Source organism: Ahaetulla prasina, chromosome 12 (genome assembly GCF_028640845.1).
Source record: "Ahaetulla prasina isolate Xishuangbanna chromosome 12, ASM2864084v1, whole genome shotgun sequence".
Taxonomy (NCBI): Eukaryota; Metazoa; Chordata; class Lepidosauria; order Squamata; family Colubridae; genus Ahaetulla; species Ahaetulla prasina.
In genome coordinates, this window is record NC_080550.1 from 27,169,431 (window position 1) to 27,183,219 (window position 13,789).

At 44.6% G+C, this 13,789-nt stretch overlaps 1 protein-coding gene across 1 annotated transcript; it reads right to left on the reverse strand.

The window, feature by feature from the left end:
• Positions 1-1,322: 1,322 nt before the first annotated feature.
• Positions 1,323-12,853, reverse strand: PDCD2L (programmed cell death 2 like). Its single transcript, XM_058155201.1, has 7 exons — positions 12,608-12,853; positions 10,119-10,282; positions 8,855-8,924; positions 6,749-7,107; positions 6,110-6,223; positions 3,678-3,829; positions 1,323-2,230 (listed from the first exon to the last, which is right to left on the reverse strand). Exons 1-7 carry the CDS (start codon positions 12,713-12,715, stop codon positions 2,100-2,102), a joined length of 1,098 nt encoding a protein of 365 aa, XP_058011184.1. The 5' UTR covers positions 12,716-12,853; the 3' UTR covers positions 1,323-2,099.
• Between the last annotated feature and the right edge of the window lie 936 nt (positions 12,854-13,789).

Sequence of the window (13,789 nt, forward strand, 5' to 3'; positions counted from 1 at the left end):
GCTGGGAAAACCCGAAACTGAAAGCTTCCAGGTTTTCCACACCCAGTTGACAGTTCACAGCCCTGCCCCACACCCACAAGTTCATCACATTGTCCAATCAACTCTTCACACTCAACTGGATACAGTCTTCAGGCAGTCTCCATCAGACGCAGGATGTCCTTGAATACGAAATGTTGTTATGACTAACTTCCTACCGCTCCAACAACAACCCCCTCCAAACTTCCCTAGCTAAAATATGTGGCAGTTAAGAAGCAAAAAGAAAATTGCCTTCCAAAACTGACAGCAGGAATAGTTGATTTGGAGAAGTGCAGTTTGAAATCTAGGGCCGGAATAGCTCAGGCTGTTAAGAAGCCTGTTATTAGAACACAGTAGCCTGCAATTACTGCAGGTTCAAGCCCGGCCCAAGGTTGACTCAGCCTTCCATCCTTTATATAAGGTAGGTAAAATGAGGACCCAGATTGTTGGGGGGGCAATAAGTTGACTTTGTAAAAAAATATACAAATAGAATGAGACTATTGCCTTATACACTGTAAGCCGCCCTGAGTCTTCGGAGAAGGGCGGGATATAAATGTAAACAAACAAACAAACAAAAAAATCCGATCCCTGAGGGTGGAATTTCACCAGCCTCAACACCTCGGTGCTTCCCAAAACTTCTCAGCGAGGCCAGATGGGTTCAAGACCAGTTGGTCATGGGACTTCCTGGGAACCCCGTTTCCCCCTTCCCTTTCCCGCCCTTAATTTCTTATTTTCTTTTTGCATTTTATATAATAAAATAAAAAGACTTGGATTTAAAGGAGGACTGATCATAGGGGGAAGGGATGGGGAACCAAGGGAATAGTTTTGTATTGTGGCGCAAGAATTTTAGATTCCGCCTCAATTTACTGCAACCAGCATCTCTTAGCTTCAGCCAAATGGAGTCAAGAGTTTTTCTTCCCTAAGGGATCAAACTGGGGCAGGTCTGAGAACCCACACCATCCAACTACAGGCTCACGCCCTGCCTCCCCAAAACCTGGAAAGTCCTGTCGGGCATGATAGCCACTAAGCTACAGAACTAGATGGACCAATACATGAGCACAGCTCAGAAGGGCTTGGAAACAACCCAAAGTGGTGGAAAGAGCACTCAGGGCTGCGATTCCTAAGCAGGGGGTGGCTCAAACCATCCAAAAAATGAGATTAGAACTCTCTGTCCAGACACTGTGCAGAACTGCCTTTGGTAGAGACAGTTGGTAGGGTTGAGGAAAACCCAGGCCACCTGTAAGGGTGAAAATGGAACTACACCCATACTCACCCCCACCCCCACTTACAGTAAATGCATGAAATCATTACAACAGTAACAGTATTTATTAATCAAATTTATACCATGTTGCAATCATATGACTCTTGGTAGCTCACAAGAGAGGAATATACAGTAATATGATATGATACATATGGTAATTAAAACATAGGATATCAGGTCTCAAAAGCCTGCTAGAAAAGCTTGTTCTGAAAGGCAGACCAAATGTGAGACAGAAGCAATGGTGGGCTGCTGCCGGTTCGTACCGGTTCAGGAGAACCGGTAGTTCCAATGATCAGCTGGCCCCTCCCACCTGCCCCCACCCTGTCCTGTCCTGTCCTATATTTCCTTCCTTCTGGCTCAGCTGATTTCCGCGCCTCCGCTGTTCTACTTACCAGGGCTGCCTTAGAAGGTAAGCAGCTGAGCTTCAAATAGCTATATTTTGAATGTTCCACGTTGTTAAACCGGTTGCAGCCCACCACTGGACAGAGGAATGAACCTGTTAAGGCCATTCCAGAAGGGCAGCTCCAACACCAAAATATATCCATGCCCTCCAGGAAATTGGGAGCAAATACCTGCTTCTCCCTGCATCAGACTGGTCAGCCCAGCTGTAGTGGGAAGATGCAGAAACCCAGCCCTCAATCTAAAGGGCTTTACAGAGCCGTACATGGATGGACATATGCACAATATATGCTTCTGAGCCTGGACAAGGTTAAACAGGTAGGACCAGCGGAGGTCAACATTTCTCTTCTGGACAAATTACAGAGCTTCATATCTGATTCACTCTTCATGTGTGCCTTCAGTCAGGCAAGGAATTAAACATAATCTATTTAAACAATCGCTGGTCTGGATCTTCTTGTACAAAAATAAATTCTTCCAAGGGTGAAGAACAACTGGCTGTCCAACAACTTTTCTCACATGTGTATACTACTGCAGTTCCAAATTCTATTGATGTATCTGTCAAAACAAAGGAAGAGTCTTTTCAGGGTTATTGCCCTCATCGCAAATGCATGTAAAAAGCTAATTTATGAAAGTGTTGCCCTTCTACCAAAAAGGAACAATAAAAACAAAAGATTAAAATTCAACCTCCCCTCAATCAGCACCATAAGAGTAGTCTCAAAAAATGCCCCAAATGCTGGGCTCTCCCCTCCCCTAAACATTTGAAGGAAGAGACAAGTCTTAACAGCTGTCTGGAGAGCAAAGGGGGGGACTGAGCCCTCCGTATTTCAGGGGAGAGGGTAGGCACGGTTATAGAACATGCTCCCTTCCTAGGTCCCATCAGATTACACTTCAGAAGAGACCTAGAGCAAGCCCACCTTATCCAATCTAGTGGGATGGGTAGGTGTCATCAGGGAGAAGTGGGCCATGCAGGGTTTCAAAAATGACACCCAACACCTGGAAAGAAATGGGAAGCTGCTGCAACTTGTGCCGCAATAGGAAGGGTAAGGGGCTGCTCAGAATTGCATTTTGGACCACCTGACCAGAAGCTTGGACAAATCTTGGACAAATGTCTTGGACAAATGTCCCACATAGTCAGATCCACAAAGGTGACCTTGAGAGAACAGGGAGAAGCACGGCTTCTTCCAAAGAGGCATTAACCACCATCTGAACCAAACCATGGTCCACCTCCTTGGAAGCCATGACCACCCAGGAGGGATATGGGTCCAGACCATAGCTGGGCCAGCTGCAAGGACCCCGCCTACTTTTTCAGGACCAACTAATTGAATCTCTACTCCGATAACTGAGCAAAGTCCTGCCTCAGTCACTCCCATGGGATCACCCTCTTAAAGCAAATCCAAGCAACTTTATCTAAAAGAGGCTAAGCATATTATTCTTCACAGTGCAAGGGGTTCCACTGGTCCTTCTTGCCTTCCAAACAGTGATTTGGGAAACCCCGACCAGCTGTAAATATTTCTACATTTTTCCAAATTCTTAAGCTATCCTATAAATAACTTGCAAAGAACAAAAGAAAACTAAGGTTTCAAGCAAAACAAGAATATGCTTGCAAGAAGCCTGAAATGTCTCAGAAAGAAGGCCAGGGAGTGTGATGATCTGACTGCATCTTCTGAATTCCAAGGATCGGGAGGTTAAGTCTCCACAGGACTTATTGCCTGCAAGCTGTTAGCATCTCAAAGAGTAGCTAGTCTGGCAGACTGGGGAAACATAATTTATTATAATAGAAATCTGTAGGAGTATAATAGAACAGCCAAATCAGACTGACAAGGCATTTGCAAACAGAAGCAGCTATAGGCAGAAAGCAGCAGAAGAGTCATCCACTCTGAAGTAGAACCTCCAGTTTTCTACCCAGCCTTTCTTCCCTATTTACACCACAGAAAGGAAGAAACACCCCCCCCCCACCCAAAAGAACGAACTGCAAGCCAACATCTTAATTCAGGCTGCCTACCATTTTCTCTGGTCTTCAGCATGTTGACTAGGGTTGGCATCAGCTGGAATTCAAAGATTCTCTTACTTTTGCAGCTATTACAGGGAGGGATTCTTGTCTGGAACTCTGCAGATGGCTGGGTAATAAATAAAGGTTGGCCATTCCAGGAGTATCTAAGAGGCAAAAGGTCCCAAACCTATTATTACCCCAAGCTTCCATTTATGGAAAAAGTTCTCCCTACGCAGCTAAACAAACAATGCAGAAAGAATAGTAGCAATAGCAATAGCGCTTAGATTTATATACTGCTCGCTCCATAGTGTTTGACAGGACTCTCTGACCGTTTTACAAATCTCAGTGTATTTCCCCCAACAATCCGAGTCCTCATTTTACCAACCTCGGAAGGATGGAAGGCTGAGTCAACCTTAAACCCAGTCAGGATTGAACTCCAGGCTGTGTGTAGAGTTTGCCTGCAGTACTGCATTCTAACCACTTCACCACCACGGCCTTTCTGGACCTCCTGCAGTTCCAAAAAACCCATTCCTCTCTCTTTAGATACTTGGTTTAATAATACAGGTAGCCCTTGACTTACAACAGTCTATTTAATGACCGTTCAAAATTACAAAGGCACTAAAAAAAAGTGACTTGGGACCTTTTTTCACACTTGCGACTCTCATAGCATCTCCGTGGTCACGTGATCAAAATTCAGATGCGTGGCAACTGATTTGTATTTATGACGGTTGAAGTATCCCATGATCATGTGATTCCTTTTTGCGACTTTCTGACAAGCCCAGTCAATGGGGAAGCCAGATTCCCTTAACAACCGTGTTTCTAACAGAACAACATTTAACAAGTGTGGCAAGAAAGGTCATAAAATGGAGCCAAACTCACTTAACAAATATCTCACATAGCAACATAGATTTTGGGTTCAATTGTGGTCGTAAGTCGAGGACTACCTATATTCCACTGCCATTGTATTTCATGGCATATTATTTAGTGTATAGTGTGTTATAAAACAATATGAACCAAAAGAGATCGATTGAGAACATTTTATCCTACAGAAATTGCCAAACCTTTTCGCTTATACATTATTTGGAATCCCTGATCTTGATTTATTGTTACAAGGACTTTACAAGGACAAATAGAGAAAAGATTTCGCTTCGGACTTTTAGTTTTGTTCAGTTCATCCGGGCCAACGGTTGGAATTTTTTACTTAAGAAGGGGAAAGAGCGCTTTGGCGCCTCCCATTATCAGTGGGGAACCTGCTCAGAAAGGATGGCAACGAAATTCAAGGCAAGGAGCCAATTGGCAGCAACTGCTTTCCTTCATACTTTAATGTTTACAGCAGATATATAAAACACTTGCCAGCTGAAGGTCATTATTTCCCTCAGATCCTCCCCTTTCATTGCTCAAAGGAAGCCACATCGCTACCTTATCAGCGGCCCCACTGCCTTGGAGGAAAAATGTTCTGTTTTGAAGAGTCTAAAAGCTTCCCATGATTTAGGATGCTCTCCTTCATATAGGTGTCATGGCTGAAGCATGGCTCAGCAGCAGGAACCCCCCTTCCCAGCCAGACAAGGAGCAAGTTGGGGTGGGGGGAGGGAATGAATGGAATGAAAGGGAGGTATTGGGAGGGGGGGGGCAAAGGGATGCAGGGAGCAGACTTGAAGCTTGTAGCTATGTTAGATGCCAATCTTCACTTTCTTTGAAATTGGCTAGCAACTGCCATAACCCTGTGTGTGTGTGTGTGTGTGTGTGTGTGTATTAGGGAAGGGAAGGGATCTGGAGGTGTGAAGGAATGCTGTGGGAAATGAGGGAGTATAGACACCAACAGGAACCAGAGATATCAAAGTGAGCGATCTTCCTGCCTTCAAGGACATCAACACTGGGAAAGGAATTTACAACCCTGCCAGGGGCACCTGGCTTCCAAAACGTTGGAACAATGCCTGATTGGACTGCTCCCAAAGGGGGGAGGGATTTGGGACATGGGGACTGCTTTCAATATGTCATTTTCATGCAGAGTTTGCTCAGAGCTGGCCTCGCTTCTGCTGCACCTAGTACCTTTTCTCTAATACCTATGGCGTCAAGGGTCATTTCTTCCTAGGAGCAAAGCTGGGGCCAGTCTGACAGCCAGCTGGGAAAATCCATTACCCAAACAGAATGAACACAGCGGATTGGAGGAAATAAAGTGACTGTGGGATGGCGGGGGGGGAGGGGGGCACTTAATTATGCTATTTGTGTGGGAATCTGTTAAATTAGCTTTGCCTTTTCTGTATCCATGTCAGCACAGTAAATTGTATTCTTGGAAAATGAAGTTAGCCCAGGAGTCTTTATTTGCTGAATGAACTGCATGGAACGGTTGACAATAGGGCTCAAAGATACTCTAAATTCTAGCTTATTTCCAAACACATTCTGTTTTTTAATACACGGAAGTGAAATGAATGGGCCTAACCTACCTTAAGATCTGTTCCTGGCAGGAGGAAATTCTTTTCATGAATTTGTAGAATATCTGGTTTCTCTTTTCAGCTTCACTCTTCTCATACTTCTCACCAGAACCATCAGGGGTGTAACTAAGCATAAGGGAGACACTGATATTACACCAATCACAATATTACAGCATTAGTAACCAATTCAGAAGGGTTTTCTACGAAAGAGAGGACTATGGGTTGGGATATCCACAGGATGTGGTTAAAAGCCAGGCCAGCAGGGTTGAAGCTGCGCCTGGTTTATCCTACCTGGAGGAAGATTTATCTACACTCTTCTATGCTGTTGACTTTATGACTGATCCTGATCATTTTTACATTTGTATTTTATTATCAGAACGGTCTGTGCTTTTGTGAACTGCTTTGAAGCCTAGAATAGAAAACTATAAATATTCAAATTGCCTTACACACTGTAAGCCGCCCTGAGTTTTCGGAGAAGGGCGGGGTATAAATGTAAATTAAAAAAAAAAAATAGCAAGTCTCTTGAATATAGTCCATTCTATGCTGTAAATTCTCCACATCTGCAGACCTGGCTGTTGCTTGGTACAAATTTTCCAGCCACTCTTCGCAATCCAGAGAAAATTTTCAGATTCACCTTGACTCAAGCCTCACCTTGCTGACATCAAATGTTCCAAATCCATATCCTCCCTCTGCTGATACTCCTTTAGAAGCCTCTGCGCATCGTCCAGATCATCCCAACACAGGTAGTCTTCTTCCTCCACTACACTGATGTAGTAGGGCTGGAACTCCTGGACACAGCTGGAGGGCTTGGTTTGCTCTTCTCGAGTCCCATCCCAAAAAGCCCCCGTGTTCTTCCCCAGGCTCATCCTCTGTAATAGAGCTGCACACTGTGTTTCTTGGGGAAAAGAGTTGAAAGCCCCACACAGCTCAGAAGGTGCCTCTTCAGAGTTTTCTCCCCAGTCATCTGCTCCGTTGCACCAGTCTGTGGCTGCTTGTGTCCTTTCTTGTTCCTATGGAACCCAAGGGATGCGGAAGCGGGTTATGCGGAGCCAGATCCAAGCAGTCATAAAGCAGCTGCTTCAATCCATCGAGCTGGAGACTTTCCCGCGACCTTGAGGAGTCAGGATATTTTTATATTCTTTTTTATTCTAGCAGCTTGTCCCATCAGTGTCGGCAGAAATGGTCTTGGGAGATTCTTTGATTGGGCTGTTTACTGCTAGCTGGTTTGGCAGTTCTTTGACTGGGGTACTCTTTACTTCTTGATTGTTGGTCTGATGTTAATCTTTGCATTAATCTCATCTGATTGTTGATCGCTGATAGGAAGGTGTTTTGGTCTTTTTGGCTTGTTGATCGCCTCTTTTGCATAGTATGTTGCTTAGGTGTCTATTGATGGCCAATTTGTCAAGAGTGCCGGGCTTCCCGGAATTCTGTAGCTCTTTTGGACTTGGCTTGGTCTAGGATGGTCACAGTTGTCCAGTTGAAACTATGGTTAGTCTGCCCACATACTGTGAAATTAAAGAATTTTCATCGTGTCATCTGACTTCTCCTTGGTGTTCATGGAATAGTGTTCTGACCATTGGTGTTCTCACAAATTGGCCATCAATAGACACATAAGACATAAACGTCTACATATTATGCAAAAGAGACAATCAACAAGCCAAAAAAGGAACAGACCAAAACAGCTTCCTGTCAGCAATCAACACCCAGATGAGCCAAGATTAATGCCAAAATTAACATCAGACCAACCAACAATCAAGAAATAAACAATACTCCAAACAAGAAACTGCCAAATAAGCTAACAGGAAACAGCCCAACCAAAGAATCTCCAAGAGCACTTCCATCACTAGAAAATAAAAGCAAAACTCACTCTCTACTAACACTGAGGATGCTACCTATTTTGGGTAATGAAACATCGTCAAGAAAACCACCAAGCTGAGTGAGTGCCAAGGACCCCTCAAATTTAACGATGTTCTGGAGAGAAACTCTGATAGATTGTCTAGGACTCTATGCCAATTTCAGCTAAATTTCAGGCTGGGGTTTAGTTTTGAGATAGCCTTCGTTACACTTGTCAATGACCTGTGGGGGAGCTGGGATGGAAAGGAACCATCAATTCCTTTTTCTTTTTTGTTAAACTCTCTCTGAATTGTTTCAGCAAACAAAGGACATCGTCCAAGAGTGAAATATGCCAATCCCAACTGGTACAGGCACCACACTAAGAATCAAGCTTGAACAAAGAGAATAAATTAGGCATGTTTTTTTTTAAACAGTCTGAACATTTTTCATCCTATTATAATCTAACCAAACACATAGCAGAATGCTTCTGCTTCACAGAGACTGTTTGCCTGGCCTTGCATCCAGACTGGGAAGTGGATGTAAAAAGGCATGTTAGTCTTCCCATTAATATTCCATATAACTATACCGATTTACAGCAGCAGCTATATTGAGATAAGATGCACAGATATAATAAATATATTCTGATGAAGACGACACATATTACCTTGGAACATGTTGCAAGCTGTCCTTGTGCTTCAGCAGACTAATGTATATAATGCTATCTCTTCCTATGTTTCACTGATACTTAGGACTAGTTCAGCTACTAGTTCAGTATCCATTAAATGCCCCAATTCTAACGTGAATTTCTTAACTGATAGTCACGCAAAGGCTTGTACTTCTACATTAGAAGTTCCTCCAAAGTTAGAAAACTGACCTGGCCACATGCAACTAGTTATAGAATATATTTTCTGTGGCCCATGTTACCTGTTTCCATGTGCAGTCTTGTATTTCTTTTCTTGGGACTTGCAAATACTGGGATCGTAACACCTTCCAGCTTTAAAAACATGGTAAAGACAATAGCAAAAGACAAATTAAACACAAATTAATGCTAACAAAATTACTTCACAGTAACTTTACTAGATTTGACAGCTTAGGGCAAAAAGGTAACCTGCATAAATCAAGAAATTTCTGATTTGTATTTCTTTTCTGCCATGTTCTCACTAGGTGAACTAATGTAGGATCTCCATTCCCTCCCCACTCCAGGGGAAGGATATTGCAAAATCCCCATTCCCTCTGCACTCCAGGGGAAGGATACTGCAAAATCCCCATTCCCGCCCCCTCCAGGGGAAGGATATTGCAAAATCCCCATTCCCTCTGCACTCCAGGGGAAGGATACTGCAAAATCCCCATTCCCGTCCCACTCCTGGGGGAAGGATATTGCAAAATCCCCATTCCATTCCAACTCCAGGGAAAGGATATTGCAAAATCTCCATTCCCTCCCCACTCTTGGGGGAAGGATATTGCAAAATCCCCATTCCCATCCAACTCCAGGGAAAGGATATTGCAAAATCTCCATTCCCTCCCCACTCTTGGGGGAAGGATATTGCAAAATCTCCATTCCCTCCCCACTCTTGGGGGAAGGATATTGCAAAATCTCCAGTCCCTCCCCACTTCAGGGGAAGGATACTGCAAAATCCCCATTCCCGCCCCACTCCAGGGGAAGGATATTGCAAAATCTCCATTCCTTCCTCACTCCTGGGGGAAGGATATTGCAAAATCTCCATTCCCTCCCCACTCCTGGGGGAAGGATATTGCAAAATCTCCATTCCCTCCCCACTTCAGGGGAAGGATACTGCAAAATCCCCATTCCCGCCCCACTCCAGGGGAAAAATATTGCAAAATCTCCATTCCCTCCCCACTCCTGGGGGAAGGATATTGCAAAATCTCCATGCCCTCCCCACTTCAGGAGAAGGATACTGCAAAATCCCCATTCCCTCCCCACTCCTGGGGGAAGGCTATTTCAAAATCCCCATTCCCTCCCCACTCCAGGGGAAGGATACTGCAAAATCCCTATTCCCAGGGGAAGGATACTGCAAAATCCCCATTCCCGCCCCTCCAGGGGAAGGATACTGCAAAATCCCCATTCCCTGCCCACTCCATGGGAAGGATACTTCTTAGTTACGTACATAAATTTCACTTAAACACAAGAATTTCTTCCCCTCAAAAGCCAAGATAAAACCCAAACTACCTTTCAGAGTTCCCCCAGCAGGTTTCTGTGGCACAAGCAAATATGTTGATGACCCGGTGGTACTGTGAGCCTTCAAGGGGACAATAGATTTGCACCACGTGGAGCAAGCCAGCCCCGCAAACCACACAGGACGGGTGGATCACAGGGATGGACAGCCTCCAATCCTAGGAGAAAAGGGGAAGAGCCCAACATTGTTTAACCTTCAATAACAGATGATCTTCCTCCCTCCCTCCCTGTTACCAAGCAGTGCCACAAAAAGCCCCCAGGTGAACCGCTGGAGTGGACAGGGAAGTTGCAAATTCCCTGTAGCTCCGGCTTTTTCCCCTCGACCCAGTGAGGAGGACCGCAGCCATCACCAGCTGTCTGAAGTCGGGACGGTCACAAGAACCGGCAGGAGGATAAAGCATAAGTACTGAACAAGATATTGAAGCCCGGTGAGTTAATACCAGCTCACGAAGAGGCACTAGGAGCAATTTTGCCAACAAGCATTGAAAGAAAAATTGAGAAATAGAAGCTAATTTAAACAGGAAATTAAAACGGAAGGAAATAATTAATGATACCTAAAACCTGACAAAAGTTGGCTTGGAACTTAAGTCTAGAGCCCTAATTGAATAGAGAAAACAGAGAAAAATATGACTTTTAATTAAAATTGACTTTGGACAATTTTGGAGGCTTTTATTGATTATTTAAAGATTATAAGCAAGAAGAAAAATTTTTAAAAATGGATTTTAATTGAGCATCTCCCAGTTCCTCTATTCTTTATAAATTTGGATTTAAAGGATTATATTGAAACTATTCAAGCAGGACTGGAAAGAGGCAACAAATTGAAACAAAGAGAAAAAATGTGCAACTCAAAAATGGAAACTTTGTTAATTGTGGATTGTAACTGTAGACTAAAGACTGACACCTAAAGGCAGAAGAAGAAATACAGGAGGGAAATGTCTTTGTGATTTCAGGACAATTTTAAAGGAGGATTTTTGTAACCAAATGGCTGACCTTTAAGATTCATAACATCAAAGAATAAAATAGGAAACAATGGACAATAAGAACTATACAACTGTCATTTAAGCAAGAAATATAAGAAATGATTACAGAACTGGAATATTAAAGAAATGAGCTGTATGCAGCAATGATAGAGAAGAATATAAAAAGCATGATATAATAATGTAAAACTAAAATTTATGTTAAAGATTAGAGGATTATAAAAATATTGAGAAGAGGAGGAATGGGGTAACAAGGAATCTAATAAGTTAAGAAAATATGCAGTTTTTAAGCATATGTAGTGAAATTGAAATAATTTGAGGTAAAACTTCCAATAGAATATTTGAATGTAACTATGGAATTATGTGAGAAATGGGATATGTTTGCTCCTTTTTAATTTTGTTCTTTTTATCTTGTTTATTATTATTTTTTATTTGGAATGGGATTATGAAATAATAAGTGATGGGAGACCTTTTTGAAATTAAGGTGAGATTTAATGTAGGAGAGATTTTTATAAAGATTACCTTGTTTTTATCTTTTTTTGTTACTGGTTTGTCTTTGATAACATTAGGGATAAGTATGGCTGTATTTTGTTTCATGAAGAGGGGAGGGGCAAAAATGTGGGAACTAGATTTGATTCAATACCATTCAGGATAAAGGGGTGGAACAGATGTTTTGATAGAAATGTGCAAATAATAAAATTTAAGAGAGGAAGGGAAAAATATTGGATAAATAATACAATGAGGGGGTAAAATTTGAAAAGTGTTTAATTATGTACCTGACTGATATCTTGTTCAAAAGATTTGTATGTGGGGTTTTTAAAAAAAAAATTAAAAAAAAAAGCCCCCAGGTGTGCTGGCTAGCCCAGGGGTCTCCAACCTTGGTCCCTTTAAGACTTGTGGACTTCAACTCCCAGAGTCCCTCAGCCAGCAAAGCTGGCTGAGGAACTCTGGGAGCTGAAGTCCACAAGTCTTAAAGGGACTAAGGTTGGAGACCCCTGGGCTAGCCCTCCTCTGTTGGGGGGTGGGGGGTCTCCAACCTTGGCAACTTTAAGCCTGGAGGACTCCAACTCCCAGAATTCTGGGAGTTGAAGTCCTCCAGGCTTAAAGCTGCTAAGGTTGGGGACCCCTGCTCTACCCAGCTGGTCTAATACCTGCAGATTCCCTGCAAAGGCAGCTGCTCTCAGCTCCCCCTTCCCCCCTTAACTGCCCAGCGCTATAAGGTGGCCGGGTCAATTTTGGCCGAGGCTTTCAGCCCCACCAAGAACACCCGACCCGGCGCCGCCGCCGCTGCCACCTCGCCATCGCCAGCCCCGCGGGGCAAGAGCGAGGAAGCGCGTCTGAACTGCGGCGCCTGCAGAGGCTGGAGACCCTCTCGAGACCTCCCATATTCCAGTGGGAATCCTCGCCCGACCGAGCTCCCTCTTACTGCCCCAGCCACCCAGTCCGCCTGGAGGAAGAGGCGGCGGCGGCGGCGTCCAGCGGAACGGCTCCGGGTCCCCAACCCACCGGAGACCCGCCCAGCTTGCTGGCGATGCCCTGAGACGGGAGCCCATCGCCCGGCGGGACGGCGGCGTCGCGCAGCCCCAGCAGCACCCGGGCCGGAGCGGCCGCCATGACGCCTCGAGCCACCCACGTGGCGGAAGAAGCGGCAGGACGACCGGAAGCGCCTCCACCCCCCCCCGCCGCGGAGACGGCAGGCAGCGGCGGCCAAATGTGGGCGCGCGAAGCTGTCCCTTTCCAGCCGGAAGCCGGGCTGCTGCTGCTCTCTAGCGGCTCTCGGAGGACGGAAGGGGAACTGCTTGGGCTGCCGGCCGAGAAATTCGGGGAGGCAGGAAAGCGGCTGGAAGGGCCTGGCTTTCTCCGCGGGCGGGGCGGGGCGGGCTTGCCGCGGACGTAAATGCTGCAGCGCCCTCCACCTTCCTGACCGGCTGCGGCTACGGGAATTCGGCCTCCGGGAGCGGGGCAGATCCTTGGGCGGCCCCGCCAACCCCCTTGCCCGCAGGCCTTGCAGGTAAAACCAGGGATGGCAACCAGAAAGCCCCCCGCCTCTTTTTTTTTTCCTCCTTTCAGGCAGGCCGAGGTTGAAGAGGCAGATTTAAATCTTGTCTCCTTTTGAGGTTAAAGCCCTTCACATCCTGGACATAAACTGTTTCAACTCCTACCCTCAAAACGACGCTATAGAGCACTGCACATGAGAACAACTAGACACAAGAACAGTTTTTTCCCAAAGGCCATCACTCTGCTAAACAAATAATTCCATCAACACTGTCAGACTATTGACTGAATCTGCACTACTATTAATCTTCTCATCGTTCCCATCACCAATCTCTTTCCACTTATGACTGTATGACTGTAACCTTGTTGCTGGGAATCCTTATGATTTATATTGATATTGTTTCCTGATTGCTTATTTGTAGACTATGACTATCATTAAGTATTGTATCATTAAGTGTTAAATTTGTACCCTATGACCATCATTAAGTGTTGTACCTTGATGAAAAAGGTATCTTTTCTTTTATGTACACTGTGTGTCCAATCATACTTGGCCAGTAAAAATTCAATTCAATTCAATTCTATTCTAAGCATTGGCAATTGAATCAGGGTCCGCCTCCCTACAATGGAAGGATGTCATCCAATCGTTGATTGTGCCGCCCACAATCCTCTTTTTAAATATAAATGTGCAAAAGT